Source organism: Entelurus aequoreus, linkage group LG13 (assembly GCF_033978785.1).
Source record: "Entelurus aequoreus isolate RoL-2023_Sb linkage group LG13, RoL_Eaeq_v1.1, whole genome shotgun sequence".
In the NCBI taxonomy this organism is placed as follows: Eukaryota; Metazoa; Chordata; class Actinopteri; order Syngnathiformes; family Syngnathidae; genus Entelurus; species Entelurus aequoreus.
The window spans coordinates 30,685,577-30,699,863 of record NC_084743.1 but is presented as its reverse complement, the minus strand read 5'-3'; the positions used below and the strand labels follow the sequence as shown (position 1 = coordinate 30,699,863).

Sequence of the window (14,287 nt, the reverse complement as noted above, 5' to 3'; positions counted from 1 at the left end):
TTTTACACACTTTTTTTATTTTTTACAATCTGAAAAAAAATAGTTCACCAAATTCTAACAAAAACAATTCTGTTCCATAAATTTAGTGTAAAAAAAAAAGCTTTCGTAATAAAGACACAAATTAACATCCATAGACGAATGCAGCTGGGATAGGCTCCAGCCACTCCCGCGACCCAGAGGGGGACAAGCGGTTGAAAATAGATGGATGGATAGATGCAAATAACTTTAAAATCAAACTTGAGCCAAAACATACTATGACTACTGATAATTTATGATACAATAAGTTATGCTAATTCCACAATTACTACTTACCAAGCAGTTGTTCACAGTGGTGTCATTGTTGCAGGGAGCAAAGTAGGCATCTGCATCAGTAACCTGCAGACAAACACAAGTTATATTAGCAATTGCCAGGTATTAAATAGACATTATTTACTGTGCTGGACGATAAATCCAAGACTAATCGAATCAGACATTAAAACTGCCATGTCGTTTATTCCCCCCCTGCAGTGTAATTCTCTCTCTTGTCTTGAGTAGTTACATGACAGGTGTCGCAAAGCATGAAAGTTGCCAGAAAACCAGCTGAAGAAGAACTAGGCAGATGACACCATCCTATCCAATCCGCTAGAAATAGAGGAAAACTCAAAACCCCGAGCCGACAGTACAACAACACAAGCAGTGTGTACCTAAAAGGGCTTCGACACACTTTAACTACAATAAAGATGACGTCGACCAAAAAATTGAGTTGTAGTTGAGACTGGGATAATCGGGCATTCACCCAAATTTAGTTAGAAGGTTCAATTAATCATGATTAGGATTCTTGCCATAATGGCCCAGCTCTATTCAAACAAGCGTTCGTAAAAAAAAGTTGAAATTAAATATCTGAAAAAAAAAAAAGATTTAAAGGCAGATTTTGTCTTTCACTTGAACTTTTGATCAATTTACAAACTGCCAGTTTGAATATAAAGGTGGTTTTCAATAACTTGTCTTTTCTGTCTATGCTCCTTTTCTTCGTTTTGCATTTACATGCTTTACTTAGTCTTGTTCCAATCCACCAGCGCAGTTTACAAATATTTGCACATATTTTCCTCCAATGTTGAGTCAGGGTGTATTATTGAGTCTCAATAGAATTCTAGAATCAGGAAGACAGTTTGTGCCCATCCCTAGCTGGAGATTGGGATTGAACTACATTTCCTTGATCGATTAAGGAGAAAATTGACAATCAATTAAACGATAGCTTTGAATGGATATGAATTTTTTTCTGAATCCGATTATCTCCTCTGCTACAATACCGTTGGAATGTGTTGAGCAGAACAAGGCTGCCCAGAAAAGTTTACATGTTAATAGAAATGTTCTGTACTAGTGGTTGTTTTGTTACGGAGAAAGGGTAGGATTAAATCGGCTTTTTCTTACACCTTTGCAGACATATTGACGTTTGTACAATTGTAAACATGAGATAGGCGCCAATGTTACCCTATGTGCATGTTCAATAATAAACTCAACTCAAGAGCTCCATAATGTGATGGCATGTTGTTCAACTCCACAAACAAATTTAGAGGAAAACAGCAGTGTCTCTGTAATTGCAAGTGTTGCAGGAATATTTTCCCATCTTTGGGCAAAATGGAACGCCTTAGAAGTTACTAGCTTTGGCCTTGGTTTTTCTCGAAGAAGATAAACATAATGATCTCACCTTGTTTCTTATCTTTACGAACACACACATTGTGTTCCCTCTAGTTTTAATGATGTGAGGCTGTACCAGGTGCAGAGAGTGAAAGTGGACAAGAATGTGTGTGTGTGCCCAACACAATCCCCAAGTTAACTTTTGGTTTCAATCTTCGCCAGGGCGGCGGAGCAGCAAGATGGACTAAAGCATACAGTATGTGAGGAGCGACCATTTTCAGAGAAGGCTCTGGACTTAAGACGGCTATGTTCTCTCCAGCGCAGGAATTGCAATTGTTTGTACTTATTCCTTTGAATACAATCAATTATTAATCTTCAATTCTAGTCACTTCTTTTTATTCAGACAGCCTTAGAATAGAATAATCTGAGAAGACTCTTCCCTGCAAAAGGGAGAGTCCCAATACAAGCAAGTAGTACACTTCATTTGACCTGAATTGCTTAACTACAAGTATGATATACTATCAAATCCACACAATATAGATGTCCCAAACCAGATTGTGTGATTGGATAGGGCCGATTTTAGGTTTTTATTTAACAAACCTAAGTATCAGCTGATGAGCACAGCCAATCCTTACCGCAGCAGTGTCCCGGTGTTCATATGGCTAAAGATTGTACTCACGTAAAAGATTCCTTCAAAAGGGGAGCACACTTAGGTATATACATTTAAATTGATATACCTTGTTATAGGCATGTACACATGCAGAGAATGTGTGAATTCCATTTACTATGCGCAGCCCAATCTCAGTTACTAATCCTCGCCTGCATGGCAGCAACAAAAAAGAAAGTGTCTTACAACTACCATTATCAGTGCAAAACTAGATTTAAGATTTAAGATTCAGATGTATTCTTGTCATTTACATGTTTACATCAATCACAATGCATTCCAAGCAACGATAAAAACAGGTAGACAAAAACCTAGTAAAGAAGTGGCCAAGTTTAAAAGGGTCAATATAAAATATATAAATAGTCATGTAAGAAGGTGTATTGAAAGTGCTATAAGTTACACAATATAACAGTGCAGCAGCTAGGCTAATTGTTGTTGTTAACTCCGTCAGTATTAAATACTATATAGTAGATGAACACAATATAAACAGTGATGAAAACAGTAAGGATAAAATCAACTCAGCTTTTTGTATACATGCAAGTCAAATATTGTACTGTGATATCTGCTCATGCTTTTGCACTATGTAGCATGTTATGTAGCGTTACAATTCAGAGATTTTTTATGGAGTTCAGCAGATAGTTGGATAAAAACAGTCACGGAATCTTACAGTTTGACATGAGGACATGGCTTAGCATGCTACACACCGAGCAGGATGACATAAGAAGCTAAGCTAACTGCTACAACTTCAATGTAAAGGAAGGGTAATTGATCCAAATATCAATACTATCGATTACTTTTAGAAGTTTTTGAATTCCTATTATTATTACAAAATCATTTGCTTTTTTTTTTTTTTCAAACGCAGGGAATAAGTCCTTGGATAAAGGAGAACTTTGAGGGATGATTTAAAATGGGATCCAATTGTTTAGCTATCGTGCACTATGGACTTATTTTGCCCAAAATAATTTGGCTAAGCAAATTTATTGAAATACGCTTTATAAAAATGTGTTATTGTGTTTACTTTAGTTACCTAATAATAACATTTTCAGTTCCATAGTCTGTAATAACATAGTCATAATATCAGATCAGAACACCAAATTGGATTGAATTTGGGGCTAAAAAAATCTAATTACAATCGCAGGCCAAAAATAATGATCGGGACATGCCTAATATAGACAATTTTTTGCAATCAATGAAATCCCTCGTCACCATGCGGTGACGGCAGAGCAGGACTTCTGACTAAGTGGTAAGTGGGTTAGACTAGTGGATGGTACGTTGTAGAATAAAAGATTACTTTTCCTTTTGCCTTGGTTTCTTTGATTACTCTTTGTTGCTCACAAAATTAGTATTAATATAGCTATTAATGCTCCTTAAAGTGCTGTTTTTTAAGAAATATAGTAACACCTTGTCATTCAATGCATTTTCTTTATTTTCATGACTATTTACATTGTAGATTGTCACTGAAGCCATCAAAACTATGAATGAACACATGCGGAGTAAAGTACTTAACAAAAAAAGGTGAAATAACTGAAAACATGTTTTATAGTCTAGTTTCTTCCAAATAGCTACCCTTTGCTCTGATTACTGCTTTGCACATTCTTGGCATTCTCTCGATGGGCTTCAAGCACACCTGTGAAGTGAAAACCATTACAGGTGACTACCTGTTGAAGCTCATCGAGAGAATGCCAAGAGTGTGCAAAGCAGTAATCAGAGCAAAGGGTGGCTATTTGGAAGAAACTAGAATACAAAAACATGTTTTCATTTATTTCACCTTTTTTTGTTAAGTACATAACTCCATATGTGTTCATTCATAGCTTTGATGCCTTCAGTGACAATCTACAATGTAAATAGTCATGAAAATAAAGAAAATGCATTGGCTGAGAAGGTGTGTCCAAACTTTTGGCCTGTACTGTATTTCTTCAAAAACAGCACTTTAGGGAGCATTCATTTCTTCAAAATAGCCACCCTTTGCTCTGATTACTGCTTTGCACACTCTTGGCATTCTCTCGATGAGGTTCAAGAGGTAGTCACCTGAAATGGTTTTCACTTCACAGGTGTGCTTGAAGCTCATCGAGAGAATGCAGAGTGTGCCAAGCAGTAATCAGAGCAAAGGGTGGCTATTTTGAAGAAACTAGAATATATAACATGTTTTCAGTTATTTCACCTTTTTTTGTTAAGTACATAACTCTGCATGTGTTCATTCATAGTTTTGATGCCTTCAGTGACAATCTACAATGTAAATAGTCATGAAAATAAAGAAAACGCTTTGAATAAGAAGGTGTGTCCACATTTTTGGCCTGTACTGTACATGTAAGAGAGTCCTCAAAGTCTAACAAATTGCAAAGGAAATTGACTTAAACATGGTTATATATTCATGTATAAGCGGTTGGTTGGTGCTCTGACATGGTCAAATTTGACAACATACCAGAGAAGCATTGTGGTGTTTGAGGGAACCAGTACACTGCTGCCTCCAAGGACGCCACAGCAGGAAACCCAACAAGTAGAGTACAAACATAGATGTCTTGGTAAATGTGCTGAAGAAGGGCTTGTTGTAGTCCTGATGCTTGAAAATGTACTGCAACAGAGATAGAAAGAAAGTTGTGAGATAAATGATTTACAGAACCAATTTACACATACACTTTATCTAATCTATTATGTTTAAAAAGATAAACGCGAAACATCTGACCTGTTTTACCTCTGCAAAGAATAACTCATTTAAGTCCTGCAAAAGTACAACAGTCCATAAAATACATAGAGTTCCAATCAGAAGTTTAAATACACTTTGGTTTCCATCCATCCATCCATCCATTTTCTACCGCTTGTCCCTTTGAATGTCTTATTAATTGGGGCCCACAATCCATCCATTCATTATTATTACAGTATTTTTCGGACTATAAGTCGCAGTTTTTTTCATAGTTTGGCCAGGGGTGTGACTTATACTCAGGAGCGATTTATGTGTGAAATTATTAACACATTACCGTAAAATATCAAATAATATTATTTAGCTCATTCACGAAAGAGACTAGACGTACAAGATTTCATGGGATTTAGCGATTAGGAGTGACAGATTGTTTGGTAAACGTATAGCATGTTCTTTATGTTATAGTTATTTGAATGACTCTTACCATAATATGTTACGTTAACATACCAGGCACGTTCTCAGTTGGTTATTTATGCCTCATATAACATACACTTATTCAGCCTGTTGTTCAATATTCTTTATTTATTTTAAATTGCCTTTCAAATGTCTATTCTTGGTGTTGGGTTTTATCAAATAAATTTCACCAAAAAATGTGACTTATACTCCAGTGCAACTTATATATGTTTTTTTCCTTCTTTATTATGCATTTTTCGGCCGGTGCGACTTATACTCCGGAGCGACTTACACTCCGAAAAATACGGTAAATGATTATTTTTCCAGAATTTGTGATTAAACAACATCTACAATGATATTTAAAAACATGTTTTGAGTGCACAGTTTAAAAATTAATAGTTGATATCGACTGAAGCTTATATTGTCTCACAGCACTTGCTAGATCAACAAATACAAACAATTAAACGGTTTGTTTATGAAGCTTGATGTGGTTTCTGTTATTTTAGGAGAGTTCATTGACAGTCATGATTTAGTCAATTTAATTATAGTACTCGGTAAAAGGTTTATTTTTAAGGCCAAAAACAAATATTCACTTAGTATTTCTTTCTTTAAAACATTTATTCAGTATTTTTTAACTTTAGAAAACTATATGGTTGAAAACGATAATGATGCCAAAAAACAAAAAAAGATGGGAAGTCCTCAAAGGCTTATTTTGAAAATGTAATTTTGTTTATATATGATATGCAATCTGTTGTTGTATTCCCTATTTTAAGTGTACATAAATGAAGGTATGTGTTGCTGAGTTCGACTTGGATGTGATCTGGACTGTACATGGGTGCTTAATTTGAAAATGTATCTTTGTTTGTGGATTGTATGCAACCTGTTGTGTTCCCTGGTTTTTGGTGTACATGGGTGAAGATCTGGACGTAATCTGAACTGGACCTGGTTTTAAGAACCCTTTTGAACAATCTGATTTCATTGACAACCCGGTCTGGTGAAGTTAAGGTCCTTTGTTTGTTTTGTTTGAAAGTAAAGCAATATAAAAACAATTACATAAAAAATAGTAATTAATGAAAATGTTAGTGGACCAGCACCACACACAATCATGTGTACTCTAAAGACTGTATCCCTTGCAGACTGTATTATTCTATATCGCAGGAACCAGAAGTTTTTTTTGATAACAGAAAGAGACAGCCCCTTTTGTGTAAATGAGTGTGAATGGGGGAGGGATGGTTTTCTTGGGTTGATGCACTAATGTTAAGTGTATCTTGTGTCTTTTTTTATGTTGTTTAAAATAAACATTTAAAAAAAAAAATTAAATGGGACATATTATGCAAAACCAACTTTTCTTACATATTGACACCTGCTGTTGTGTATTTGGGATCTGCATGAGTTCCAAAAATTTTAAATGAAACAGTGGAGGAATTGCGGAAATATTTATAAAAGAATATTGCCTTATTGAAAGTAGGTAGAAGGTATATTGGCGAAGTTGGTAGAGTGGCCGTGCCAGCAATCGGAGGGTTGCTGGTTACTGGGGTTCAATCCCTACCTTCTACCATCCTCGTCACGTCCGCTGTGTCCTTGGGCAAGACACTTCACACTTGCTCCTGATGGCTGCTGGTTAGCGCCTTGCATGGCAGCTCCCGCCATCAGTGTGGGAATGTGTGTGTGAATGGGTGAATGTGGAAATACTGTCAAAGCGCTTTGAGTACCTTGAAGGTAGAAAAGCGCTATACAAGTATAACCCATTTATTTATTTATATTGAATGTAGCCATGTGCCTAAGCTATGCACGCTTTGCCCTATCAGGATTCAGTAGGAGGTGCTTTTTTCTCATGTTTTTAGGGTTAAGACTGAGAGCCGACATCATTGCTGTGTGCTTTAGTTATAAGCGCCCACAGGCTAAAATAAAAAATGTTTGGACTTCAGGAAAAAGATAAAGAAGATTAATGTGGACGGCTAAAACAGATAAGCAGACCGAAGATAAATTAGTTTGAACCTCCCCCCATAGCCCAGTTTGAAAAGACAGTTGCTGCAATAATAAGTAAAACTGTAAAAGAGGTGGGTGACTATGATTACTCCCAATATAAATATAATGTGTGTAATTCACAACAAAATGTGTTCAAACAGCTGCTTGCTCACAGCCAGATTCCATGTGAAAATTGCGTAATTTTTGTATTGCAATATTTTTCAAAAAGGATACGAAAGACTAACTCTTGTTTGATTACTCAATGAATTATTACAACACAGGAGAGCTACTTGCGGTAGCAACCGTATGTGGTTTAGCCTTTTTTTTTAAGTGAAAAAAGTTGCAAATCAGATCTTTTTTGTTTACTTAAATTAAATACTGTGTTTTTTTCTTTGATAATTATCTTTAACTTTAGGATTCAGTATATAAGTGACAGAGGACATGCAGCACGTGACTTGATACACACCTAGTGACCAATTAGTATGGACTATTACATATCACTTTCGGTTTTATTTCTCTTTAAAAAAATGCTCTAGAGTCGACTAATCGTAAAATATAGGCAAAATCTAACGAATCAAATTTGACTATGAACATCCTTAGTCCAAGACAGCCTTAGTCATATCATTATGAATGCATTTCATCTTGTACTTGCATAATTGTAAAATTGTCCTTACTGATGTGAGCTCAGACGAGGCTACCCAGATGACATCCACCAGCAGAAGTATTGCCACCCCCAGAGCCATACGTCGCCGATGGTATGCAGAGCCACCTTGAGAGCCCATTCGATTCATGATGAACATGCATTCCATTGTGACACTAATGAGGCAACTAAAAATGGACACAAAAAGAACAATGATTATTTGAGGCAACAGGCCAAGCTCCAAAGGCACTATATATAACAGTGACGTGCTGCTCGATACTGAAATACCGATACCGCCAATACCAGATCTTTATACTCTAATAAAGATTCTCAAAACGAAATATTGATACTTTATTTATTTGAGATAATCTAGCAAGGGTTCTGAACCTTTTTGACCTCAGGGCCCAACCTTTCCACTATCGAGGAGCCTGGGGCCTACTCAAATATTAACACTGAATTAGTCATCTTACTATTAATTTTAATCATTTACAATAATTATTACTTACCTACTTAGAGTTTACAAACTTGTCAATTGATATGAAACCATGTGTTAATCACAAAGATTATTATTTATTTAATACATAAACCTTAGGCTTAGGTCAGATTAAAAAAACAAATACTGACCAAATATACTGCATAAGAAGCGACTTAAATAAATGATGAAAATAATACATTCAATTATGTAGAGTTAAGATAAATAAACTAAATTATTAATAAATATTCATATATATGTTTGTTAACTAAACTTTCTATAAACTTAAAGTACAAATGAAAATAGAGCTTCAACACTTAAGTCTTAATTTTTGCACTTAAGAAACTTCTCTATGACTTTAGCTCCAAACTACTTCTGTTTGATATTGTGATTTCTGCCACAAGTGGTGGAAAAACATATTACAACCGAGTATTACTGCGGCTCATAGGGACCATAGCTGAGAAACAGATATTTTTTGGCAGTCCTCTAATAATGGGCCTAAGATTAAGAAACACTGATCTATATCATTGACAGGAACACAGTGTAAAGTAACTAAATAACTGATATCTTGTCTAAATAAAATGAGCAAGCAAGAACATTTGTGGCAATTGAAATTAGTCACTTAATATTATAAAACAGCTAGTGTATGTATCCTTTTATTGTCTGTTATTTGGAGACACTACATACAAAGTTGTATACAAACAAGATAATGCATTTGGTGCAGAAAAACGCCATTGTTTGTGATTTTTTTTTATCGCTTGAAGATGATTCCCCAAGGGTAGCAAAACTTGAAATACACTACTTGTTAAAATAATAGCAGACAAATTAGGTACACTACCGTTCAAATGTTTGGGGTCACATTGAAATGTCCTTATTTTTGAAGGAAAAGCACTGTACTTTTCAATCAAGATAACTTTAAACTAGTCTTAACTTTAAAGAAATACACTCTATACATTGCTAATGTGGTAAATGACTATTCTAGCTGCAAATGTCTGGTTTTTGGTGCAATATCTACATAGGTGTATAGAGGCCCATTTCCAGCAACTATCACTCCAGTGTTCTAATGGTACAATGTGTTTGCTCATTGGCTCAGAAGGCTAATTGATGATTAGAAAACCCTTGTGCAATCATGTTCACACATCTGAAAACAGTTTAGCTCGTAACAGAAGCTACAAAACTGGCCTTCCTTTGAGCAGATCGAGTTTCTGGAGCATCACATTTGTGGGGTCAATTAAACACTCAAAATGGCCAGAAAAAGAGAACTTTCATCTCAAACTCGACAGTCTATTATTGTTCTTAGAAATGAAGGCTATTCCACAAAATTGTTTGGGTGACCCCAAACTTTTGAATGGTAGTGTATATTTGCACAAAGTATCGGTATCGAGTCGGTGTCGCCGATATCAGCCTGGATTTTGCTCGGTATCGGCACATCAAATAGTAAAGTTAAATATCGATAATTTACTGTCAAAATAATTGTAATACAAATCAATATCATTGATGAATCACACCTCAATATTGTGTCCATATGCAGGAAGCGAATATATGTCTTAGTAATTAATATCAATTGGAAAAGGGGTAGGATTAAATAAGAGTTGCTTCCTTCTACTACTTTTCGGACATGCTGTACGGAGAAATAAAAATATGATGCATCATATTGTAACCGTAATAAGCTTAAACAATAACCATATGACAATTAGGATTGATTGTGTAACATAATGTAATTGACAATGACCAAAAAGAAAACCAATTGTTGATGTGAGCCCACCACGAATACAATCATGGCAATGTAGCAGTAGGCTACTCTGGGTTCGAATTTTCACTGTAAAGCGCGGAGTGTCTAGAAAATCTCTGTATATATAATACATTATTATTATCATTACTCCGAAGTCTGCCATTTATAAAGAGTAACACAAAAATGACTGGAAAGCAGACATCTTGTTGAGTTCAGCTGCTGTTGAGTTCAGCTTCTGTCAACAACAACAGAAAATAATAATAACATAACAAACGAGGGAGTCAGACAGACGTATCTCACTTAAAGGCCGTTTCATTTTCAGTCAAATTGGAAAAGCTTTTACCGGGGATGAAAATATCCTTCGCTGGGTTGTTAGTAGGAAAGTTTGAAGATGCCTAAATTCCTTCCGTGGACATCGAAGCCACCATTTTTACAAGCGCCGTCTTTTTCTTCTTCGTTTTAATTTCCGGCAGACTGAACGCATCTTAGGCGTATTGCTGCCTCCCACTGGTCCTTATTTGAATTCCTTCATTGCCTCAGATCCTTTTATTTAGTCCAGTCTTTTGCAATAATCCCAAAACCGCTTTTGCCACTGCTTGATGTCCCCCGCTTAATATGCTTTTCAGTGAAGTGTCCTTTTTCCCCAGTTTCTGACACTTTTTGTGCATCAGGCTCTCTCTTCATTGTACTTATTGACTTATTGTGTCCTGGGCATGACGTTAAAGTGCATCCGGCAGTGGAGGCTCCTCTATGGGGTATTGGGGCACTAGGAGGTTAACCCCTTTACTACTGACACCCCAGGTGGCCCTTGGCAAAGGCCTAGTACCTGACTGCCCCCTAGCCAGGGATACAGTGAAGACCTCAACGGCGGAGCAGGCGGAAGACGGTAGATTTAAGAACTACCACAACGGCTGCGATGGCGGAGCAAGGCTGCAGCAGAAAAGGGTCCCCAGTCGTCTTGGACTTCATGCCACTGGACCCTGACCCGATTCTGTCAAGGATCGTGTGGTGACTGTCTGTGCACCAGTCCCCCCACGTTAAACAAAGTCACGCACAGGCATCCTCCATAAAGGGATATACCCCTACCAGGAGGATCGTCATACTCGCTTCGAGTGACCGCCGATGATGACTTATTGCAGTCTTTGAGGATATGATATGGGTGACGCTTTCTTCCTCTCCACATGTGCATTTCCCATCAGTGTGCTTACTGCCAATCCTTTATTTAGCGCACAGTGCCTTCACTAATTAAGTCGTTTGTTGCCTCACTCTTCCCATCCTTTAGTGCAGACCTGGGCAAATTAAGGCCCGGAGGCCACATGCGGTCCGTTATGCTTTTCAATCTGGCCCGCCGGACATTCTCAAATAATTTTTTTAGATCTTTATGATAGAAAGTGTAGCTGCCATTATGATGGGCAGTGATGTTTTCTAATGACCGTAAGTCTTCAACTATACTAAATATTCCAATGGTTGGAATCTGCGCTTTTGGATGATATACTAGTTACTATGGTAATCTAATTAGTTACCATGGTAATCTAATTAATTACTATGCTAATCTAATTAGTTACTATGGTCATCTAATTAGTTACTATGGTCATCTACGTCACAGCAGCTCAGACGAGGCACCAAGCAGTGTGGGCGGGGAGCGTTTCCACAGACGCGGAAGGAGATTTTCACAACAAAGTTCTAAAGCTTAGTGATATATCAAATATATCAGATTGTAGGTGGGTTTATTTTGTACCCTTTGCGTTCATATTTCACTGTTTGTTGCATTTTTGTTGCGTTTCACTTGATTGTAATGTGTCGATTGAAAGGGGGTGTAACGTTCATATTTTTTGTCAATATTCAGATTTTTATCCTTCATAGATGTAGTAGAATTTCTGACCTTTGACCTATATTTCATGTCTGTCAAGAATGTATGCTCATTTAACTTCTCTTCTATTCTGTGTCCCCGGGTGTGGGACAAAAGTGAATATTAAGTCGTGCCATCCTGTCTACAGAATGTTTTGATTGTTTAAGTATGATTAAGGAATCCAAGGATGTTGCAAAAACATCTGCGTCAGGAGTGACGCACAAGAGACAGATAAAACTGTCAGGAGACCGGGACTCGAGAGAGATTGCTTTTGGGAGTCCTCCGGAGGACGTTATGTGTCTGCATGGACAGCTCAATCTGACTTGATAATGGGTAAATAAACTTTTTGTACTAAATTCACTTTTGTTGCTGTTTAAGCTCTGGACAATCCACCACACAGAAAAATGTAAAATTCCATTACGTTTTTAAGTCGGTCTGTCATAACGTTTTTAGCATTCAATCAGACATTATTGTGAAGTTTTGTATTAGTGTGCCTAAAAATAGATATACCGGCCCCCAGACCCGTTTTTTTCTAGTGCACGGCCCCCGAGTCAAAATAATTGCCCAGGCCTGCTTTAGTGCCATCAATTCTGCTGTTGTTAAACCTCCTCCACCCACCCAAGTGTCTATAAAATAACCACGATCTCTACTGTAAATACCGATAGTTTGTTAGAAACCCGTTTGTCATGCGCTGTATTTGCGTCTGTGGAATGCTCACCCCAATTGCTTTCTGATTGATTGATTGAAACTTTTATTAGTAGATTGTACAGTACAGTACATATTCCGAAGTGGAGGGGACTCTAGGTTGCTATCAGCATATTTCAGTCATCATACAAGTTTATCATCTGAGGAATGGACAAATGGAGAAATGTCCTTTAATAAGTCATATTCTTGAAAACATCTGTGTATATTGGTGTAGCCGAGGGTCCTGGGTTCGCATATTCTGTGTACCTATCTAATAAAATAATAAACGGGAGACATTAGAGCAGGTCAGGTGTTGTGCCTGAAAATGCACCCCTGCCATAGAATGCACCCCCTGACGCGGGAGGGCGCTTACGTCACTCGCTTACGTCACTCGCTTACGTCACTCGCTTACGTCACTCGCTTACGTCACTCGTCTCGAAAAGTATATCTAAACTCGGCTGTAATCACCGAAGTGGCTGAAATCGCCTCTTTTAAATCGCCTCTTTCGGCATAAAAAAGTACATAAAGTGAAATAATCCAAGTTTTCTTTACTTTTGGATGGATTAAAAATTGTGAGCCTTTAATGATTTCGCCGTCATTAGATCAGATAAGGCGAAAACAATAACCAATTAATATTTGAATATTTGCTGTCCCGAAAATGTAGTATTAATTGTCTACCTTGACAGCTTACTGTAAAGAATATATACACCAAAGTAAACCTCTATATGTACTTTTTTAGAGACATCAAGGAGAACGAATGTTTGCTGCTTCATTCGACGTGTTGTCGTGATCCAATACTCGTATTTTTAAAAACATGACATTTTCTTTAACTTTAAGAAGCTCATGGGTGGATGGATGAATAAATAAATGAATGCATCTGATATCTACTATTGATTTGGTTTTAAGAAGTTTCAAATTGAACATTCACAAATAACGTTAAGTACCCGAAGTACCAGAGGTGGAGTTATGATACCGAAGTACATGTCAAACTACTTCTTTAACGTAAATGACCGCCATAACCACAACACCAGGGGGTGCTCCACTAACCACGTTAAACCCAGATTCCGAACTAACAAAGGTCTTAACTCATTCTCTTTCTATGCCACATCAATGTGGAATGCGCTCCCAACAGGTATAAAAGAAAGGGCATCTCTATCCTCCTTCAAAACCGCAATAAAAGTTCACCTCCAGGCAGCTACAACCCTAAACTAACACCCTCCCCGGATTGCTAATAATCAAATGTAAACAATCAAATGCAGATACTTTTTCTTTTTCTTATGCCTCTCTCTCTCTCTCTCTCTCTCTCTCTCTCTCTCTCTCTCTCTCTCTCTCTCTCTCTCTCTCTCTCTCTCTCTCTCTATGTCCACTACTTGATGTCCATATCCTCCCCCCCCCCCCCTCCACACCCCTGATTGTAAATAATGTAAATAATTCAATGTGATTATCTTGTGTGATGACTGTATTATGATGATAGTATATATGATAGTATATATCTGTATCATGAATCAATTTAAGTGGACCCCGACTTAAACAAGTTGAAAAACTTATTCGGGTGTTACCATTTAGTGGT

The 14,287-nt window shown here is 37.1% G+C and overlaps 1 protein-coding gene across 3 annotated transcripts in view; it reads right to left on the bottom strand.

Moving 5' to 3' along the window:
* LOC133663294 (solute carrier family 35 member F5-like) overlaps positions 1 to 10,683 on the bottom strand; it is a 36,813-nt gene extending 26,130 nt beyond the window's left edge. For all 3 annotated transcript variants that reach the window (XM_062067666.1, XM_062067667.1, XM_062067665.1), the window contains exons 1-4: positions 10,528 to 10,683; positions 8,015 to 8,168; positions 4,704 to 4,853; positions 313 to 375 (exon numbers count right to left, since the gene is read on the bottom strand). In XM_062067666.1, coding sequence (XP_061923650.1) covers positions 313 to 375; positions 4,704 to 4,853; positions 8,015 to 8,149 — 348 coding nt within the window. In that variant the 5' untranslated portion in view covers positions 8,150 to 8,168; positions 10,528 to 10,683. The remainder of the gene's footprint in view (positions 1 to 312; positions 376 to 4,703; positions 4,854 to 8,014; positions 8,169 to 10,527) is intronic.
* Between the last annotated feature and the right edge of the window lie 3,604 nt (positions 10,684 to 14,287).